Source organism: Armigeres subalbatus, chromosome 3 (assembly GCF_024139115.2).
Source record: "Armigeres subalbatus isolate Guangzhou_Male chromosome 3, GZ_Asu_2, whole genome shotgun sequence".
In the NCBI taxonomy this organism is placed as follows: Eukaryota; Metazoa; Arthropoda; class Insecta; order Diptera; family Culicidae; genus Armigeres; species Armigeres subalbatus.
Window position 1 is genome coordinate 326,749,318 of NC_085141.1, and position 22,690 is coordinate 326,772,007.

Genomic DNA, 22,690 nt, shown 5'->3' on the forward strand with positions numbered 1-22,690 from the left:
TATTGTGGCCAAATTTCATAAAATTCGGACGACAAAAACCCCCCTGACAATAATAGAACAAAACCTGCCAAAGCCGTCTGTTCCCCTACTTACAAATCTGAAAACTGATTTATTTTCTCGTATGGTTATAGTATGGTACAGAGGTTAAATTCAATCTGAAAAATTCTTCGTGAAATTGATACGTGGCAAAATAACTTCAGAAATGCAGCTCTGAGAACATTTGTCGGCATCTGTGTTAAAAAAAAGGTTGTTCAAAATCGAAAGGCAAGCCGATACCAAAACACCGTTCATCATCGCACTTCAATCATTTCTTTTACGTGGGTGACGAAATAGTGGGTTAGTTTTCTTTTCGCGATGGCAAAACTATCCTCACTCGCAAAATTCTCGTAAAATTTTCGAAAAACGTGTTGGCATTTCTCGCTTACCTTTTCAAAAGGACCTAAGTAACATTTTTTTCATGAATTAATTTGAATAGCGCAATCAACAAAACAACATGAAAGCTTTTGATTGCAGTACTCAAATTAATTCATGAAAAAATGTTACTTAGGTCCTTTTGAAAAGTTAAGCGAGATTTTTTTGGTGGCATTTGAACCCACGACCCCATTATGTCAGATGATAGGTGTTATCCCTACCAAGCTACGAAGGACCTCCGTCGTCCTCAGCAACTTAGCGAATACTGATGAGTGATGAGCTATCTGTTGTAAGAAACAGGGGTTTCGATATGATTTACCGACGATTTGTCAAGGGAAGGTAGCAGATCCCACTCCGGCATTAATATGAATGAGAATGTTGTTTGGTCATATGATACTTCACTATACGTACAAAATATTAATCTCAAAGGTTTCCACAAATTTTCAATCACCGGGTTGGTTGATTGCTTTGTATTAAGAATTCACATTTATCTGTTACAGTTGTTACAATATATAATAGCAATAATAATAATCAGAGATACTTCTGGTTGTGATTTTTTTCCTCGTTCTGGTTTATGACACATCGATTCCCAATTCTGTACGAAACTCACATCTTCAACATTGATTATTGGGATTTTATTGTTAAAATAAAATTTGCTTCTCTGCGGCAAAATATAATAGAATACCTAAAAATAAATTTAACAAACTTACGATTCTTTTAACTTAACGAACGGAACGGTGGTGCAATCACTTCTTTAACAAAACAATATATTTTGTTGTTTTTTGTATCTATGAGTTTTGAACTGCTATCATGATAAAAATGGCAAGTTTCAGTGTGTGTAATTTTGGTTGTTTTTAGAAAATATAACCACATTTTGTACGTTTTTGTGTCTCTTTCTCTTGCTGTGTGTGTGTAGTTTTCAGTATCAGTCGAAAATCAATATATAGGAATCTATAGATTGCACGCCTTGGCTTAGCCGAACAGGAGTTTGTCTTTTATCTCTCCAGAATTGGATTGAGCTTGATTCTGAGGTTTCCGTTGGAAATAAAAGGAAAAAGGATTATACAAGTTAAGAGTAAGAAGTATTTTGTGCGAAAACACACATCGAATCTCTGGTCAGCAACTATTAAAAAGTAATGCTAAATTATGTTTGTGTGACCTGCGCTGTACCTAATCGATGATTACACGGTTCTAGGAGATTCCGCTTACACTTATTCGATCCACATCTTATAATACAAAACAGCTATCCGCTTCATAGTACACTCGATATTTAAAATAATGTTCAAAATCTCTTTACAGCTACGCTCTACTTGAGTCGCTTACCGATGCTGCTTTTGGCGCCGGATCGACTTTTGTTGGATTTTCGTTTCCGTTGCTTCTTGTTAGCAACGGATTTCTTCTCCGGCGCCTTCTTCGTCTTGGATTTCGTTTTGACCGCAGACAGCGACGATGATTTGCGGTTGGTGTGCTTCAACCGCTGATGCAGGATAAGCTTGTACTTCCGATTGAAACTGGCGCGACACAGATGGCACCGTTCTGTCTTCGACCAGGTGTCGTGGCGCCAGCGATTGTGCAGAATCAGCGAAGTTTTGCTGTGGTAGTGGCAGTTGTCCATGTGCTCCAGACGCTGCTGGTTCTGGCAGATCCGACAGCACAGCTTTCGCGTAATCAGCCGAATCATGTGCTTGTCCCGAATGACGTCGCCGATTTGCTGTCCATCGGGTGTACCACCAGATGGCGTCGTTGGTGGCGGTGGCGAGGCATTTAATTCCGAATCTGGCGCCTGATTGCGCTGAGGCTTCTGCTGCTTGCGACCGAGCCGTTTCTCTTCCTTGATGAAAACCACTTCGTCATCGTCCGCAAGTTTATGTGGTTGCGACGCGTGGCGGACGTCGGCCAGAGTGCTGATCGAGACCTCCTTGTGGTTTCGTAGAAACTCGGATAGGGAGAAGTTCTCATCCTTCGTAGGGGCGTTCTCCTTATCGGCGACAATCGGGGCGGGCTTGCAGAACGCATTCGTTAAAATCAAATTGTACGGTTTCTTATACACTCTATCAAAAATAGCTTCGTTTATATTCTTATTGTTAACGCTACTATTGTTATTGTTGCTGCTGCCGTTGTGGTTGTTGTTCCGTTCAATTCCATGTTCCGCGGGTCCTGTTAGGGTGCCGTTTGAGATGCTAGTGGTTAGATCTATGACTTTGCCGCCGGAGATGACTGCGGCGGTAGCGGTCGGATGGCGCTTGACGAGATTCTCCTTGTCGTTTCGGGAACTGCTTTTGCGACGTCTTTGCTTGGAACCATTATTGTTCGCCGGATCGCTGGTCACGTTGTTTGTACTATGCTGGTGGTGGTGATGGTTCTGTAGTTGTTGGTGAGGATGATGCGCGGGAGGCGAAGTGCTAATCGATGTCGACGTTGCCTTCTGTTGCAATTGCAGCTGCTGTTGTTGTTGCTGTTGCTGTTGCAAATGTTGCTGGGCCACGGCGGCGGTGGCCAACAGTTGGAGCAACGAGAGATGCTCCTCAGTCAGGTTGGCCATTGCCATCCCATTGGCGATGGGAAGTTTGCCGCCGCCACCGCCACCGGAGTGGTGAAGCTGCTTCTGGCTAGCTGTGTAGCAATCAGACGGAGCAGTAGTCGCCGGTCCCATCGCCGGTGGTGTCGACCGGGACGAGGACGGCGGTGATGGCGATCCCGTTGGCGAACAGGATGCCGACGAGGACGCTGCTACCAGGAGCGATAGCTTGTTGGTTCCCTTAGTACTGCTGCTGTGTTTGTTGCTAGAGTGTTGCTGGTTTCCGCCTCCCGCATTATGAAAATCCTGCGTAACGGAAGCTTTGTTGCGCCCTATCGCTTGCATGTTGAGTAAGCTGTAACGAGAAAAAGGTAGATTCGATTGAGCTAGGTGCATCTTTAGATTATGAATTGATAATGAATTGTGAAATTAAATTTAAAAAACTACAAAATGATTTTAAATATGTCTAGTTTAAGAGAATCAGAATAAATAGATTGCAATAGAACAGTGAGATGTGGACGTCTTTTTGGTACGGTCCGCAATTTAAATTTTTGTTTTTACTTCAACGACACAACCGCGTTGTGCGCTTCTCGTACTTCGCCAGTAACTTTTGTTTAAGTTTACTTTTTTTGTTACACTTACATAATCTTTCGACGCGCGCGAGTTATCGAGCCAACTGTGTCGTGTGAGATTTATTTTCCTCTACAATTGTTAAATCTTACGTGTGATGTTAAATCTTGCAACATAAACGACGACCGTTGTTTGTAGAAATGCGAGTACCGTGACCTGCCCTAATTCCGCGCATCGCCTAATACCGTGGTTTTCATCAAAAATCAGAACCTGGCTATCATAGACATCGTACTATTTAATGAAATGTTCAAACATAATATAAACATAACATTTCACCAAATAGCCAGGTTCTGATTTTTTATGAAAGCCACGGTATTAGGTGATGCGCGGAATTAGGGCAGGTCACGGTACAGTAATAAGTGATTCCATGCAGCCTGTATCGGAGTTCAACGACATCGGGACAAAGTTATCATGCGTTTCTGGTCCTTTTATGTGCGGACTGCCAGGACATACTACGGAAAGAGGCCGACGTGCGTATAATGCTACATCAACAGGAAGAGCTTTTAAAAGCTATTTGACCCAGATGGACCATCGTATTATTGCCGACCTGAAGAACTTTTCTTCAGTGTCATTGCTCTTTGAAAACATTGAGCACCTGCTCAATGATGCAATAAACGTGCTGGCTACGAGCAACAAAAATAATGAAGGCTTATGCATTTCGCCAGGCGATCGACATCCCCATCCAACTCCCGTAGCTTGAAAATAGCCACTACCGAGAGGCTGATTTGCCTACAAAATGACATGGTTCTTTTACCAAAACTTTGGGAAATTCACAACGAAGTAAAATTTGTGTCCGCAAATATATCCACCCCAACATTAAGTGCAGCGGGAACCAGTGCTTATCAGCTAAAATGCTTTCCTGGCGGGAAAACGAAATGTAGGTGGAGCCCAGACTGGAAAAAAAAAATTGGAACAAGAACGGCGTCATCGTCATCAGAACATCTCCATGCTATACAAGCGTCTCATCAACAGCATCAATGCCCGAGACATCAATATCAAAAATAATATCAGACAAATGTCAAACGAACCATTGAAATGGTTAAGCGACGCATCAAGAAATCAAATGATAAGCAAATGCTGCTTATGGTCAAAAGTCAATTTCCGATCCTCCAATAACAATCGAACATACAATTCTGCAAAATCTTTCATCAACTTTAAGAAGGGTGCAACCATCAATCCAACTAAAAAAATACAAATGGGACCCTAACCACCTTACGTTAATACTCGACAGAATCAACAGCAACGGCAGTAGCAGCAACTACAGCAACAAGAACAACCACCGAATCCTGACGGCCAATTCGAACTTGACCCATCGTTCGTTTGACGCAGCAATCTACGGAAGGTGACGGGCGGTTCCCAAAAAGCCTGAGTACGTGACCCTACCATAATGAGGGTAGTTCGGATGCTTCGGTTGTACCTTACGTACACGAAAGGCCAACCCCCAATTATTGTATGCATCGATGAAATGACGCTCCTTGCATCTGAAGAACTATCATCGTCTTCTGAACATCTTTATAGTGTATTCACCTTATCTACAATAGGGTATCCAATTATGGTTTGAACCAAATGGCGAGTTTCAGATGAGCCGTCAAAATAAAGTTGATTTATTTCATTAAAGGGACATGTTAGAACTGCGATTTCTAGTTTGTATGGAAGCTTAGTTCATTATCTTTCTAAAAACATTCTGGGTGCACATATTTATGCTTAGTTTCATTGAAAAAACTTAATAATTATATAACTTTGGTTCGTACCATGGTTTGAACTACACTGCTCATGGTTTGAACTAAATTCGTACCATGGTTTGAACTACTGCAGCAGCCAGCAGCTCCTAAATATAATACTAATCGCATGCATGAAACGCTGAGGAAATTTGTAGAAAAGCAAATTTGTTTTACTATTCATCTTCTCGCATTCGATTAGTAACTCGAACGTGTAGAAATCGTCTAAATTATCGATATGAAAATTGCGATTTTTTCATATTGGAAATGTAAACAAAATGCTCCAGCTAGGCGCATGCAGCGCTCCTAGCGGACAGCAGCAGAACATGACTGCATTTACAAGTTCAAACCATGGTACGAATTTAGTTCAAATCATGATCAGTTTTTACCTTGTATAAATGTTACTATTTTAACTATTTAAAACTGTTTCTCAATTGTATGATGACGTCAATCAATTACAGATTAAAATAGCTTTCTTTTGATATATTGATCTCACTCCTGTGTCATAAAATGCGTCCTTTACGAGCTTTTTAAAGTTATGCCACTGGTGGGGGCGATTTGGCGCAAATTCAGGACGTTTTTAAATCGCTTTATTTCAATACTTAAATAATATGTACGAATGTTTAAATAAACTCTATCACTTCCAGTATACCTAAATATTCCATTCATACTGTTTTAGGTTTATTTCCTGTCAATGAGATGGTAATTTCTACTGATTTCAAAATGGTTCAAACCATGATACGCTTTTCACTAGTTCAAACCATGATTGGATACCCTACTACAATATCTGTCCAGTGGACGGAAACATCGCTTGCGACAGCTAAGGGAGAAATTTTCGACTGAAGAAAGTAGCGCTATTTCATTAATCGAGGGGCTGCCAAAAACTTCTTCAGAATTTAAACAGAATGTGACTGAAGTTTTGATATACCGTCAAAATTTCAATCGCATGAAAAGTCCAGTCCAGTCCAGTCTAAAGGAAATTTATAAAAAAAAACATTTTAAGCACATCTTTTTCGGCCATTTTGGCTACCGAATCTAGCTGGGACGAACGCGTAAAAAGTGAAGTTTTTGGTAGCAGCTTTAATGTATTTCGAAGCGACAGAATTTTTATGAGTCCGATAGGAAATTAAGTGGGCCGCTTATTTGCTACATACATCATCTTTGTGAATAATTTTCTGCAGCAACTACTCGTCGACGGACGTCAATGGCAAATAAACCTCTTAATGTCCCTTCCCAGTCACTAACAGCAGGAAAACGAAAGTAAGAACATTGCGAGAAAATTTCACTTGTGCAACAATTTCCAATACAGCAAAAAAAAACTGCTTCTTTATAAAAGTGCTGTACAATGAGAGCTTGAAGTAGCTCGAAGTTTCTCCCTGTCCTGCTCATGCCCATTTGTTAACAAAAAAGAACGAGCGGGACGGGAACAACTTCGAGCTACTTCGAGCTGCTCATTGGACAGCATTAAAATGATGATCCTGAAAAGGACTAATTAAGTATGCGAGAAAATTTCGCTTTAATACTGCTTCCACCGACAGCGAGATTTCCGCAGCAACAACCGCCGACGGACATCAATGTTGGAGGAATTTCGAAATCTTGATGGTATTGATCTGCAGCATCTGCCAATTACACGAGCGAACATCACTGATGTCGATACTGTGACCGCTCTCCGAAGCACCTCGAACTAACTGGGGTGGCATTGCGCATCTCGAATCGAATCACTCGATTCGTACGTTTTTGCATTAGTTTCGAAAAAATTGCGGCATTATGTATTTCGTTCGACTTAGGCTGTAAACCATTCCACCGATTCGTTTAACTTTTAGTTAAAATTTGACAGTTAGATGGTTGTTTTCCCATTGTGGTTAAAATTGTACCCCGAAGCCGACCCATTTGAGTTTTGACAGATTGATGGTTAATTGGAGCAAAATGGATTTGGCGCCAATTTTCTCGCGAGCAAAGTTTTGCTATCGAACTGTCAAATCTAACCATGCTCCGGAGGAGGGTTGAATATTTTTAACCACAGAAAAATAACCATCGAACTGTCAAATTTTAACTAAAAGTTAAACCACGTTAAACGAATCGGTGGAATGGTTCACAGCCTTAATGCAGTCGCAGTACAAGATTTCGAATGGTGCTGTACTAGCTCAATCGAGTATATTCTGTCAAACGAAATGTAAACAGAGAGAAACATATCTCAGGATAGAGTCCTATAAAAAGAGTAACGTCATGTGCCGCGTTTGACAGGTCTCCTGCTCGTTTGGAACGCGCATTTGTATGGAACTGACAGACGATTCTGTTCTAATTCTGACACTTGACGACACTGTTATTATAGTCACTGTATCTCAGGACATATAGTGCTGTCCAATGAACAGCTCGAAGTAGCTCGAAGTTGTTCCCGTCCTGCTCGTTCTTTCTTGTAAACAAATGGGCATGAGCAGGACAGGGAGAAACTTCGAGCTACTTCAAGCTCTCATTGGACAGCACTAATAAGAGATAGCTGTCTCCGTGTTTAGTATGCCGCCCGCTGGAGAGACAACCTTCAGCGCATGGCGAATGTGAGTAAACAGAGAGAAAAAGAGTAATTTCACTGCGTGTAGCATGCTGCCTGTTGGAAAGAAATCCTTCGGGGCATGAATTGGCAGTTAATTTATAAACAAGCAAATTGTGCTCAATTACTATAAAAAGCAATATTATTTATTGATCAGTTGCAACCGATTAAAATGTTTTGTCGATACGATATGTTTTGTAAATTGAGATATAGTTACGACACAAATTATAAGTTTTATGTTTATTCAAGTTTATGCCACATATCCAATTTTGAGCTGAATAATTTAAAGCTAAAGAAGGATTCGATAATAAATTACTTTGATGTTTCCATGTGTTTTAGTTAAATGCACTTGGGTCATTTCTTAAGCGTTTTTTTTTTCAACTCAACTATTTTTACGTAGATGTTGGAATATACACGTTTTTACGCAGATTTCCCCAAAGATTTTTTCACGCGGTTTAGTGAAATACGCGAAATACGTGAAAACTGCAAAAAAAAAAAATTTTAGTTGAAGTTGTTTTTATGCGGATTTCGGGATAATTACATATTGCATATTGTCAGGAAACTATAAAAGTAGGTATACTAATGTCATTATTTTCTTCAAGATACAATAATGAAACATTTATTCTCTTCCCGTAGAGAAATAATAACAAATTTAATTAAAAACATTCAGCAAGAAATTATTCTCGAACAACATTCAAAAGCTATAAAGGTGACGAGTGTTTTTCATTCGAATTGAGTCGTTTTTCATTGTGCTATCGAGCTTCCATAATGCCAAAACATCTCGTTATTCTTGTACCTCTTCGAGCATACTCGAACGATAAGTCGTTTTCGAGATCGAATCGAAAGCCATAATGTCAAATATGTTCGACTCGATAGAATTACGTTCGAATCGAGATGCGCAATGCCACCCCTGGTTTCAGGTTGCGATACTGGAGCCGCATTGGACCGTTTTTTGTGAAATCTCGAACGAAGTGGCTCGCGCGCAGGAAAGCTGCTTTCTTGTTTCTAATGAAGTAAGCTCATTAGCTCCTCCCCTCCGTTATTCGTAATGAGTGCACATAAAATTTGCACTCACAAAGATTGACAAAGGGGCTGGGCTCACTATATTGAATACAAGAAAGCAGCTTTCCCGCGCGCGCGAGCCCTATTGTTCAAGATTCCTGCATCGGCATCAGTGGCAGTCGTCGGAGTCTGTTGCGTCCAGCGGGTTGTGGTCCCAGCATCGATATTGAACCACTGCGTGGCCATCCGCAACAATCGTCAGCGGATATGTATCGAGGCGCATAAACCGGTCATTTTCAGGATCAATACTTTAAATGGAAGACACTGGATATGTGACGAATATTATTTACAGGAACAGAGAATTGCATTGAAAAGTGAAATTTTAATGCTAGATTGTGTTTAATATTTGGAAAGGCGCATTCTTGTCTATAATTTTCTGTTGCATCTACCTGCCAACGGCCGGCACAGAGGTCAAGTACGAAGCTATTCCAAATTTTGACAGTGGTGAAAACTTCCCGCAATATTAAACTTGCTCTTGTATATAATAGTGGATTAAGAAAAATCCGATGTAAAAAGTGAAAGATTCTCGCAAGATTCGGGCAATCGCTTGATTGCTGTTAGTAGTTGTAAATGCTGAACAAGGTTTTAAGAAGCATAGATCAGTTCTTCAGCATAGATCAGTTGTGGGCCCTCCTTAGCCGTGCGTTAAGACGCGCGGCTACAAAGCAAGACCATGCTGAGGATGGCTGGGTTCGATTCCCGGTGCCGGTCTAGGCAATTTTCGGATTGGTAGTTGTCTCGACTTCTGTTAATAACTGTGGAAGTGCTTAATGAATACTAAGCTGGCGGCTTTGTCCCAGTGTGGGGATGTAATGCCAATAGGAAGAAGAAGAAGAAGATCAGTTCTTCACAGAACCCTCATTTGAAACGGAAGAGTTGATTGTACCTGTATTTCCTTCAAAAAGACAAACAATTAAATGGCAACGATTACGTTGTTATCGATCCCAATTTATTCAAAAATTTATGATTATTCGCCGCGATAGCATCTATAGCCATTCAATGGTAGAAAGTTAAAATCGGTTTCTGATATTAATTGTAAATATAAAAGATATTTTAGTTACTAGATAAACATTGTCGCTTCGGTTCCCTTTGTTCTGCTGTCCGAAACATGTGTGGTATCAAACTGTCAAATCGTATGTATTTTTCCTTCATTGACATTCAGATCCCCTATCCTCGCCAGCAGAAGATATTTCGGACAGCAACGACAGCGACAATCTTTATCTAGTAACTAAAATATCTTTTGTAAAGATGCATAATTGAAATAAAACAAACATTTTCTGATGAATCTTTTTCATTGGATATGAGCAGGGAATCATTTTTTTGGAATGCGCATGCGAAACAAGCGACAAAAGAGAACCAACGACAAAGCTTTGTTTTTGTCGGAGATAATGACAAAGATCCGGAATTTTTGTCAGCAACAAAAAAGAAGACAATCTTGTTGCCAACTTTTCATCCCGTTATTTTGCATTATTTATAGAGCAAATTTCGGTTTTATGCTATCATAGTTTCTGATTTTATGGAAATATTTGAGAATCGAACAATGATTACAAAATTAGCATCGTATTTTCGGAAATATCAGAGCATGCAAGGGAAATGATTCTTGTCATATTGTGTTCGGGTTCTGATAAAGGTTTGTCGCTAGGTGCGTTTGTCAGTAACAAACTCTGTTGATGACAGAGTGTAAAATAATCGAAAGTTTTTGGTGACGCCCACTTCTCTTCACTTGTCAGCTCACTTCCTGACACATTCATAGTCGGCTCTGGACTGTCAATATTCGATTGAATATTAGTCATTGAATATTTATGTACGTTCTACAAATTGATAAATTATCTGAAATCTGAACAAGTTTTAAATGAGTAAAGTAGTTTATCACATAGAACTGAATCCGATTTTCATCCACGAGGCACTTTCAACGGTAAACATCAATATAAACAATGCTAATTATGTTTTTTCCTGCACATAGTAAGCACATTCAGTGACAGCCAAATGAATGAGTTGGTGGAGTAGTCGTCTGACTATGTCATTCTATGTTTTGAATAATCATGCGATGTTTGTTAAAATTCGGACTGAAATTGCTTCATGAAGATGAATATTTCATGCTCTTGTTGATGATAAAGAGTATATTGTTATGGAACGTACACACGGTCAAGCAGTTTGATCCACATTGACTCCACCTCTCGTTTATTCAAACATCCATCAAGTTTTACCAACAGCGGCACGAACAATCAATTATTCGACCAACAATATCACACACGAGGGGGGTCCCGTAGCGTAGTTGGCTACACGTTCGCCTCATAAGCGAATGGTCATGGGTTCGATTCCCAGCCCCTCCACCAAACCATTGTCAGTCGCCAGAAGCGCAGTCCGTACGGTGGCGTTTTGGGGAACGCGCGTTCCCAACGTTCTTCGATCAATGGCAACCGAACAAAGCAACGATCACTGGATTCACCAAATGGACAAATGAACACAATGGACTCACGATGATATGGACTGGCAACGACAACAATAACGATTTATGGACATCTAAAAATAGATTCTGTGTGGACTCTGTACAGCAGAGTACCACAGTAGATTACGGCACAGTAGCGGTTACGAACACAGAGTGCCTGCCAAATAAACATACGAAAAAAAAAATATATAACACACGAACGACCAACTTGACCACCAACCATCAAAATATATATGGGAGTTTGTGCAACTTCACTACAAATGCTCAAACATATTCGGCGAACATTGACTCCGCCCCCGACTACTCAAACCAAAATCAAACCGTTTTAATTTTTTCCAACCGGGCCGCCAACTGTCAAATGGTTGGTCGAACAACTTCACACACGTTCAAACAAAGCAACAACCGAAGTGTTTTCTTGAAGGCGGGGTCACGTCAAACTGCTTGACTGGTGTGTACGTTGCATTATGCAACGTACACACCAGTCAAGCAGTTGGACGAACATTGGCTCCGCTCCGTTGTCGGGGGTGGAGTCAAGGTTCGTCGAACATGTTTGAGCATTTGTAGTGAAGTTGCACAAACCCCCATATATTTTTTCATGGTTGGTGCTCAAGTTGGCGCTTCGGTCGTTCGTGTGTGATATTGTTGGTCGAATAAATTGATTGCTCGTGTCGCTGTTGCTAAAACTTGATGGATGTTTGAATAAACGAGAGGTGGAGTCATTGTTGGTCAAACTGCTTGACCGTGTGTACGTTCCATTAGGCGTTGCTCGAATATTCAGAACAGAGTTAGACATAAATTTGATTCGACTCACATAGTTTACAAATCTGAAACCCAAGAATTATTTCAAAACCCAAAGAAATTTTTTAGGACTTACATTAATCTTTCTATGGGGATCCGTTACACGCTAAGTTTTTATTTCTGCAGCTCGACAAACATCCGCTCAGCCGTGTGCCCACACTCTAAATAATCATCACGTCATATTCACGTGAAAAATCACGTAACTGATCTGTCTTGAACAAACGACGATTGTTACGTGACGTTAGTAATGTTCACTTGAAATTCGCGTAACTTTTACTCAAAATTTAGGTGAATATGTTTGTATGTACTCGTAAACAACTTAGTGTATCATTTTCTCAACTGCATATATCCACTTTTCACAATTCCGAAAAAACAGCAAAAAACTGTTTTTGAACGAATTGGCACTGAATCTTTTGATTTCTTTGATACAGATCAATGGTTTTTGGCAAAACTCATCATCCTGAGAAAAGATATTTTAGTTACTAGATAAAGATTGTCGCTTCGGTTCCCTTTGTTCTGCTGTCCGAAACATGTGTGGTATATACCTGTCAAATCGTATGGATTTTCCTTCTTTTACATTTAGCTCCCCTATCCTCGCCAGCAAAAGATGTTCCGGACAGCGACGACAGCGACAATCTTTATCTAGTAACTAAAATATCTTTTATCCTGAGGCACTTCTAGTTTGAAAACTGCAAGCAGTACTTCATAATTGCTCTTTAAAGTGCTTGTACATATGTAGTTTCTTAAACAAACAAAAAATTCTTCATACATTTTCGAACATTTTTTTTCGTCTTTTTTGCCAGAATACGTATTTTTGGACGAGGATTCAGAATATGTATATGAAAATCTCAATTTGGCCAAAAATGTCACATATGCTGTTTCTCAAACAAACGGTTCAATTAGAAGTAAGATTGTTTTTCTTTCTTCTTTTCATATCCTGGAGCGTATAAAAAAATTAGAATTTTAATGTCTAACTACAATTTAAAAAAAAACGCAAACTAGTCTATTACATGAAATACAATTACTTAAAACTAAAGACTAGCGAATGATCCAACTTGAAATCATGACCAAAGCAACGAAACCACAAAGAGGAACAACTGTAACCAAAAAGCGAAAATCTAAAACGAACCAAAGGAAAACCACTCGAACGTTTCAAATTTACCGGGCATAATCCTCCGAGTCGCTTCCGTCCGCCTCCAGATAGCTGTAGAGGAGCTCAGCTCCCCGTTTTCGGTTGACCTTTGCTATCCAATGGTGGGTTGTTTGTTGTTGCTGCTGCTGCTGCTGGGGCTGCGATTGTGAAAGTGATGATTGTTGGTGTTGTGATGATGGCGTTTGCTGCTGTTGCTGCTGCGGTGCTTGTTGATGCTGTTGCTGGTGGAGGTGGTGCTGCGGGCCATTTGTGACCACTTGCGTTACCCCTCCACCTATCCCGTTTCCCGAATTGACAACAACGGTATTCTGGGTCGCCACCACCGCCGTCTGCTGCGCCAGGTGAGCGTTGATCGTGTCGATCAGGTTCGACGCGTTGCTGTTGGTCAGGATGTTGCCCGTCGAGGCGGATGTCGTGATCGTGTGGTAGATGTTGGTGTTGGCGGTCGTCCTAGTACCGTGGAAGGTTCATCGCACAGCGTAGGTCCGGAGGGGCAAGACATGTTGTTTGTGATCGATTTCAAAGAGATTGGGAACGAATTCTTTAAATTATTAATTTGGTTAGACGGTGGGTTGGAGACACGATTTACTGCGAACTGAGAATTTCGAACCTAATGCAATCCAAAGGAACAAATCTACACACACGGTGGCTTCGGTTCATGCCAATTTCACTAGTAGGAAAACTGTTTATTTTGCGTCCTTTAATCATTGACATTGGATAGAGCTGATTTAACATACTGTAAAATGTTTATAATTGTAAAATGTTTAATTATAAATTAATTCATTCAAAAAAGCTTTTGTAAATTTAATTTAAGATTTCACAAAAATGTACATGTTATAAACACATCCTAATGTATATCAAAATCAGCATGGTCCGTTGAAAACGTTCCAAGCGCCTGAAATTCACCCGACTAATGTTACCAATGAACCGAAGCCGATCTGGGCTAACAAAGATCCACTCAAATTGAACAGAAGAAAAAAAGGTGAAACTACCAAATACGAAACACTGCTCACCCGAAGGAATTCCCACTGATACTTCCTGTGGGGATATTATTGGTAACGAATGTATTTCCTAGATTGCGCAGCACGTTCCCCGTTCCGCCGCCTGCAGTGCTGATAGCGGCGGACGATGTAGTCGCAGCCACCACCGTCGGAACGTTTTGCGTGATTCCGCCCACGTTCAACACATTGCCGCCCGTAGGAGGATTCGCGCTGATAACAACCGTAGTGGTTTTAGGTTGTTGTGGTTTGCTTGTATCATGAGGACTGAACGATTCAGGTTAGTAAATCATGCTTTACTTATTTACAGTTGATAGTTAGAGTTAGAATGCTGTTAACGATTACTGAAAAGATACTCACTGTGACTCCAGCATGTGCGTGTTAAGCTGATCTTGGTCCTCGGCAAAGTAGTTACACTTGTTGCAGGCCTTCTTGTTGTGCACTTTGAACACGTGCGTGGCAAGCCGTTCGGAGCGGGCCGCCTTGTAGTCACACAGCATACAGACGAACGGTTTCGTGTGGGTGTTCAGATGGCGTTTGAGACCCCAGTTGTCGGCACCTGTAATGGGCATAAAAATTGGAATGAAAAAAAAATGACATAGTAGGCTAAGTTCTCCAGTTTGTGTAAATCTGACATGTTTTGGTTGTGTAAATTTTAAATTTCAGTAAAAATAAAAATGGGATTTGGAAACAAATAATAAATTCTTGTGAACAATGTAAGTAACAAAGTAACAATGTGGAGACGAGCCAGCCTCGGGTTGAAAGTCTCCTTAATAAAGACACAAAAAAGTAACAATGTATTGACAGAAAATTCGAATTGTCATTGATCATCAATCGTCAAAAATCATTTTTTGTGGCGTAAGGCTGAGCAGTTAATAGTGAGTCAATATAATACGTGTTATCAGTGGCGCAGGGAAGGGGGAGGGTGTTGGTTGGACATGACCGCCCCCTCAGAAACAAAATTTTCAGAAGAAATAAAAAAAAGGTCAGAAACACCCCCCCCCCAGACCAATTTTCTGGCTACGCCACTGCGTGTTATACACAGATAATACACTTAAGTGCATTGCTTCCATTTATTGATAATTGTAAGGACATAGCTGAACGTCATTTTTCTTTTATCAAAATCGATAACTAGAATAAATTAAATTACGAAAAAGCAATCCTAAGCATCATTCATTAACTTCCAGCAGATCAACTGACTGAATCAATTTCATCATTGCAACATGGCCACCGAACATGAACTTTCACAATTTCTGTACCAACTGACTAAAGAAATCTTAACATCTGGAGACTACTCGGATTGTAACATCAATCAAATTTGTGGCAAACACTATGAAACATCCAGCTATCCGGATAGGGATCGACTGCGCCGATTAGTTTCGGAACTGAAGCGTAAACTCAAAATTTTACAATACAACGAAGTCTCCTGTCCGTCTACTATTGTGCCCACTTTTGCTCTTTCTACTTGCCCACCTAGCCAATCGTCCGTCATCTCGCACAACTATCACCGTTGCGGTTGCCCAAGATCCCGGGATCACATCGACGACTACTGTCCGTACCCTCCACAGGCCTCATCCGTCAGGAAAACAACATCCGACAAGTGTGTAGAAACGACCTTCTCCACCCCGGTTTTCTCCCCAACAAGGTTACTAATCAATGACTCAACTCAGTTCTCGGCACCACGATCCTTTCAGTCCTACGCGACGGGGACCGCTTGTGGCAATTCGGCCTGTTCAAATTGCGGCAATTTAAATAAGGCAAAATCTCAACTTGAGGAACCATTCCGTACAGATTCGCCACGATCTTCGGAAGACTCGAACACGCTGGTAGAACAGTTGCTGCTCAAACATGCCAGCGCATTACAGGGTGATACGTCCAGTGAAATTCTGTTGCGCTTAGCTGCCGGCGATCGGGTTTTGTGCGAAAGCTGCCATGGAAAGTGTCCACTGCATCAGTGTGGACGGATTCGTGGCAGAGATGAGCAACCACCAGTTTGTTCCGGGAAGTGCGACTGTGGACCATCGTGTCGTTCGCCGAGGATGCCTACCCGAAAGAAGCAGAATTGTGACTGTCCGTTGAAGAGGTGCAAGCATTTTGATGAAGGTGGTGGACTGGACGGGGGAGGCAGTGGCGGAAGCGCAGGCCTGGGGAAACAAAGTGCAATTTTGCAACAGGAGAATGCGACTCCGCCCATAACGTGCTGTGGAGCGAGGAGGAAGAAAGAACGGGCACAGAGGAACGAACGCGGAAGGAAGAGTACCAGGAGGTAGGCTTGAAGGAAATGTAATACAGAACCTTGCTCGTTGATGATGACAATTGATCAGAACCGTAAAATTGAAACATCTTGTATTATCTTGGAATAAAATAAATTTCTAAGAAAATACACACCAAATTTTATCTCCATCATCCAGCTATTTGAATTATGTACTGAACATGGTTCAGCAATTCACTGAATTCCTTACAACATTTCATCCATCAGCCATGAACACATATTATTCTGCAGGTAAAATAGATAACACCCCTGATACATAATGTGTAGAGTATAGAGTGTAGATATACAGCTAAAACTTTGTACTGTAGACTTCCGCTAAGAAGCTGTCGATATAATAAAAATCATTATACGTCGTTCGCTTGAACAGTCCGGTCGTTTCATTCCACACGTGGAACATTATTATCGGAAACGTCTCGATAATTCGGCTCTTGCAAGGCTACAATATTTCAGAAGTGGGATAAATCCGCGAGTGATTACGATAACATGTCAGACGGAGAAGAGTTTCATGGATTCGAAGACGAAGAACCCGAGCTGCAAGCCCAAACTCGCCGGACGCTATATTGTGATGGCGCGGCAGGACGGAAAAGACGTTAAAAGATGGTGTGCACACGTGAACCATTTTAAAGCACTTTATTATTGGAAGGATCAGACAACTCGTCAAATCTAGGGAGGAAAGCTACGAACAATTTGTTTTTCGAGTGGAAGCTATGGCAGCGAACGTACAGATGAGTGAAAGAGCCACATTGTTAGAGGATTATCGGTAGACCCGATACATGATCAAATTTGCACCAATCGTTTCGAGAACAGTCTCGAGCTGCTCAACCACATCCGTCTTTGAAGCCAACAACAGCATTAGATGCTAACACACACCATTTTCTAGTTTCCCTTCGATTATTGTTCGCAGAACTTTTCTCTCAAAAACCCCGAAAGCTCTCCGGTTCGCCTCTTCATGCCCATAAAGGGCCACTGGTAGAATCAGAGCTTTGTATAGAGCAAATTTCGTTTCCGTCTGCATGTTGCGGGACCTAAGCTGGTTACGTAATCCGTAAAAGGCCCTATTCGCAGTAGCAATACGTCTTTTCACTTCACGGGAAACGTCATTGTCACATGTCACAAGCGTTCCAAGGTAAACAAATTCTACAACAACTTCAAACACATCCCCATCAAGCACTACCTCTGCACCAACACCACTAGGGCTTCCCCTATTTCTACCTGCCACCATGTACTTTGTCTTGGTAGAGTGATTGGTTAAACCTATCCTCGCCGTCTCCCTCTTCAGTGGGACAAAAGCCTCTACTACTGCTCTGCGATCGATTCCAATAAGGTCGATGTCGTCCGCAAAGCCCAGGAGCATATGCGACCGTGTAATGACGGTGCCGCTCCTCTGCACGCCAGATCTTCTAATAGCGCCCTCGAGTGCAATGTTGAACAATAAATTCGAAAGTGCATCACCCTGCTTCAATCCGTCTAAGGTCACAAACGAGGTTAACACTTCGTCTGAAATCCGAATACTATAATTAATTTCGAGAACTTAACTTAAGAACAAATTAGATCGGAACTCATCAGTAACAACTCTCGGGTTGATCTGGCTGCCAACGACGGATAAATTCATGCTAAAGTTAAATATCTCTCAGATAGATTCAGAGCATATAATCACTAAGCGAAATGTACTGTCAAAAATTGCATCCATTTTTGACCCTTACGGATGGTTTGGTGCAACAATAGTGCTGTCCAATGAGCAGCTCGAAGTTGTTCCCGTCCTGCTCGTTCTTTTTTGTCAACAAATGGGCATGAACAGGACTGGGGGAAACTTCGAGCTACTTCGAGCTCTCATTGGACAGCACTAATCACAACAGCAAAGGTGATCATGCAACAATTGTGGACGTTGTTAGATACCAACGGAAAACAATTGGATTGGGATCAGCCTATACCGTCAAAGGTGGGTGAGAGTTGGAGGAATTTCGAGGATCAATTACCAGTTCTTAGTTCAATAAGGCTAGCGAGATGTGTGGTCATTCCCAACGCTACTTCAATGGAAATGCACTGTTTCTCAGACGCATCAACCAAGGCGTACGGTGGATGTGTTTATTTGCGAAGCAGAAACGCAAATGGAGAGGTAATGGTTCGTCTGCTGAGCTCGAAATCGAGAGTGGCACCGCTCAAAATTCAAACAATACCGAGGTTGGAACTCTGTGGAGCACTCTTGGTGGCTCAGCTATTTAAAATTCTACGAGAAGTGCTGAACATTTCATTGGACGCATATTTTTGGACTGACTCTACGTGCGTACTCTGCTGGGTTGGAAGAATTCCCACGACATGGAATGTTTTTGTCGCAAATCGAGTGTCGAAAATTCAAACCATAACTGAAAACTTTCGATGGCAACATGTCCCTGGAACTCAAAACCCTGCTGATCTAATTTCCAGAGGTATTAAACCCCAGGAGATCGTTGATAACCGTTTCTGTTGGAATGGACCAGATTGGCTGGAATTAGGACCAGAGCATTGGCCGAATGCAGGAAACATAGCTGAAGATGAGTCTGTGGATACAGAACGACGTCAGTCGGTGATAGTGAACGTTTGTTCAGTTGTGCAAGAATTCAACGATTTTTATTTTGCCAAATTTTCGTCATATTCAGACTTAGTTCGTCGGACTGCTATCTGGTTGCGGCTATTTAAACTGCTCCGTAGTCCTCGCAAACGTCGTACTTCTGGGTTCCTTATGGCTGCGGAGTTGAAAGAGGCTGAAAATGTTCTAATTCGACGGGTTCAGAAGGAAAGTTTTCCGGATGAGTTGAAGGCGTTATCTGCAAGAAAAACGGTAGCTGTAAAATCACCACTACGCTGGTTTAATCCCTATTTGGACTATGATCAAATACTAGGCGGACGACTTGGCCATTCAAATGAATCAGAAGATGCTAAGCATCCAGCTGTCTTACCGGCTCGCCATCATTTCACACGGCTGGTTCTGCATTACTGCCACCTACGTTTATTGCACGCTGGACCGCAGCTGCTATTGAGTGTAGTCAGATTTCGCTTCTGGCCCTTAGGAGGGAGAAATGTTGCACGGAAGTGCCAGAGGTGTTTCTGAATGAAGCCGAAACCGGTGCGACAATTCATGGAAGAATTACCATCAGCGCGGGTGACAATTGCACGCCCGTTCTCGAAAACATGCATTGATTATTTTGGTCCCGTATATGTAAGACCTGGGCCACGGCGTACAGCGGTAAAGGCGTACGTTTGCTTGTTCGTGTGTATGGGTACAAAGGCAGTGCATTTGGAGCTCGTGTCTGACCTATCAACGGAACGTTTTCTTCAGGCACTCAGTCGATTCACGTCTCGCAGAGGACCAGTCTCTGAGATCTGGTCTGATAATGGGACCAATTTTGTTGGCGCTCGAAACGTAATAAGCATCACCAGGAGAAGGTCACTAAGGCATGCGCAAATCATGAAATACGTTGGATGTTTAGTCCCCCAAGTGGACCACATTTTGGTGGACTGTGGGAGGCAGCCGTTCGTTCCGCAAAACACCACATCTTGCGGGTATTAGGAAATGATCCTGTTTCAATCGAGGACATGAATACGCTGCTAGTCCAAGTAGAAGCCTGTTTGAACTCAAGACCAATCACTCCAATGTCAGATGACCCAAACGATCTTGAACCGCTCACACCAGCACACTTCTTGGTAGGATCGTCGCTCAACGCCTTACCCGAACGGAATTTCATCGATGTTCCAACAAAAAGATTAACAGCTGCAGCAAAAACAGCAGAGTTTTTGGAATCGATGGAGGCGGGAGTATTTATGTCAACTGCAAGGGCGCACAAAACGATAGCAATCTCCTGTAAAAATCGAAGTCGGTAAATTAGCAGTGATAGTCGATGACAATTTGCCACCTACGCAATGCAAATTAGCCCGGATCAGCGAAATACACCCTGACAACGATGGAGTGGTACGCGTTGTCACTCTTAAAACGGCAACAAAGTTCGTCAAACGACCTATAGAGAAGGTTTGTTTACTTCCACTCGACGATACTGAAGAACGAGCAACAATAGAGGAATTATAGTTAGTCCGCATACCCCGCATACCTGTCGTTTCCCATCCATGTCGAAGAGGAACATTCTTTAATTTCAGAAATGCTGTTATTTCTGGTTGGGTGAGGATGTTTAGTGATGACCCTTTGGACTACATCCCTGGAAATGCTTTACGTTCGTATCATCTGTCTCTAGTCAGTTATCCACAAAACACCTCATACCATGATACGCAGCATCACGATAGAACGGAGAATATCTACGCTAATGGTTCGTCATCGGGTGTGATATGAAGAGCTGGGAGAGTTGAGGTGTCGGAGTTCAACCGAACCGATGGTAGCGAGAGCGGATTCAAACATTATCGGCAGAATAATAAATCCGTAGTGTTGTCCAGGTCACTGACTAGAACGGTTTAGCTACCGAGTGTAGTGTTTCAATTGTTTAGAGATAAGTTTAATATGTTAGTCTAAGAATAAACTTTTGTCCGTGTAATAAATGTCCAGTTTGTCCGCGAATATATGTAGTTTGAAACAGTTAAACCGTGTTTAGTGTATCAAGTTTAGTTATGTAGGAGCTACAAGCTGAAGAGAGCGCTTGTTAGCACCATTGCAAGGCGATGTTCGGTTGGTTGCACGAACATAGCAGGAGCTATTGAGCAATCGAAGGTAAAAAGCGCAGAACCGTTCACATTCCAAAACTTATACTTTTCATTAACTTATGAATGTTATTAGGATTTTGATATGGGATCATTCATTAGGTGGCATAATGAAGAGTATAAATATTTTCGAATGGTTTATTGCCATAACATATATTATTTCTTTCCCGACGACGAAAACACGCACTGCACTTACTTGTTCGATGGCTACTCTTATTATCGGCCGCGCAATGTAGAACACAATATTTCGGCCGATCGCGCGATCGTTCTGCTGTCCGAAACAAGAGACCCCGGCACGAATGCGAGCGGTATTGAGGCGAAAAATACCGTGGGTCTCCACCGAACTGGAGGAATGTTCGAGAATGTTTTAGAAACGCGCACTCGTCCTGTGACGACACAAAATTCCGGATCTCTGGTCGCCGCTGGATGATCGGTCCAGTTCCGGGGTCACCAGATGCAGCCCAACGCCACTAGCGCTCCGCCCAATTTTTGAGCGGGGCTGGGCACGGGAAAAGCTTTTATCCAGGTTTTTAGTACGCGCGTCCAACCGTCTGAAAAAACTGCATCCTACCAGCCGAAACTGGTTTCCGCCGAATGACGTCACGGGGCCCAACACACGCGCCGAAAACAACCGTCACAGTTGTCGAAATGAGGGGCGGAACACTAGTCATCCGACACACTCGCCGGGAGATGGGGCGGAATGCCTGTCGTCCGATTTGCCTCAAATGGCTGACAATCAGCCGAGCACATGCCGATAAATAACACTCGATAACCACACGCGAAAACACGACCGACTCGGTTGCTAGCAATGGACTCGTACGCCTGTCACTGGCCCTAACAGCTCTCAAGTAGCTGAAAGCCTATAATTCAGATCAGAGCATAAAATAATCACCTTCACGAAGCTACTTCAGACCGAATATTGACAAACGTCGCATGTTCAGGTAATTCTTGGTTGAACTGAGATGTAACAATAGTTGAAGCTGTTTCCAATTTTTTTTTCTATGGATTACAGACAAGGTCATGAGGTTATGCGTGTAGAACTTAAGCCATGTGCTCCAAGGAATTCTTGAATGACTTTTTTTTAAAAGAGAAAACTGTTTTTTTTGCCTGTAGACCTTAAGACGCATACTTCAGGGAGCTATTGGATGATCTGGAAAGGAACGGTTGTTGAAGGTGACTCCAGGTGAACAGATTAAAAAGAGCGTTTAAAAAACATACCCTTGGTTACGCGTTTAGATCCGAGGTCTATATTCCTATATGGAGCACCTGAAGAGGACTAGCTATTGAAGGCATATTCAGATCAAATAGACCATGAACTATTTTCAAGAAGAGATAACAAACCTTTGGTTACGTGTGTGGATTGGATGGCCTTAAATGCAAAATTATTGAAGGAGTTTCCAATTTAATTTGATGGATCAAATAAAGCAGGTACCATTTAAAAATATATAGACTA

The 22,690-nt window shown here is 41.9% G+C and overlaps 2 protein-coding genes across 5 annotated transcripts in view; one reads left to right on the forward strand and one right to left on the reverse strand.

The window, feature by feature from the left end:
* Nucleotides 1–834: 834 nt before the first annotated feature.
* The window catches only part of LOC134225562 (protein charlatan), a 126,324-nt gene continuing 104,468 nt past the window's right edge, over nucleotides 835–22,690 (reverse strand). For 2 of the 3 annotated variants that reach the window (XM_062705746.1, XM_062705745.1), the window contains exons 4-7: nucleotides 14,646–14,844; nucleotides 14,301–14,552; nucleotides 13,297–13,737; nucleotides 835–3,284 (exon numbers count right to left, since the gene is read on the reverse strand). In XM_062705746.1, the coding sequence (XP_062561730.1) occupies nucleotides 1,718–3,284; nucleotides 13,297–13,737; nucleotides 14,301–14,552; nucleotides 14,646–14,844 (2,459 nt within the window). In that variant the 3' untranslated portion in view covers nucleotides 835–1,717. The remainder of the gene's footprint in view (nucleotides 3,285–13,296; nucleotides 13,738–14,300; nucleotides 14,553–14,645; nucleotides 14,845–22,690) is intronic. The other variant, XM_062705747.1, reaches the window with a different exon arrangement.
* LOC134225563 (uncharacterized) lies at nucleotides 14,873–17,023 on the forward strand. Of its 2 annotated transcripts, none has more exons than XM_062705748.1 (2): nucleotides 14,873–15,001; nucleotides 15,473–17,023. In XM_062705748.1, the coding sequence occupies exon 2, from the start codon at nucleotides 15,509–15,511 to the stop codon at nucleotides 16,553–16,555; it is 1,047 nt and encodes a 348-aa protein (XP_062561732.1). In that variant the 5' UTR covers nucleotides 14,873–15,001; nucleotides 15,473–15,508; the 3' UTR covers nucleotides 16,556–17,023. The 2 variants fall into 2 exon arrangements, with proteins under 2 accessions (XP_062561732.1, XP_062561734.1); XM_062705750.1 differs by having other exon boundaries at nucleotides 15,476–17,022.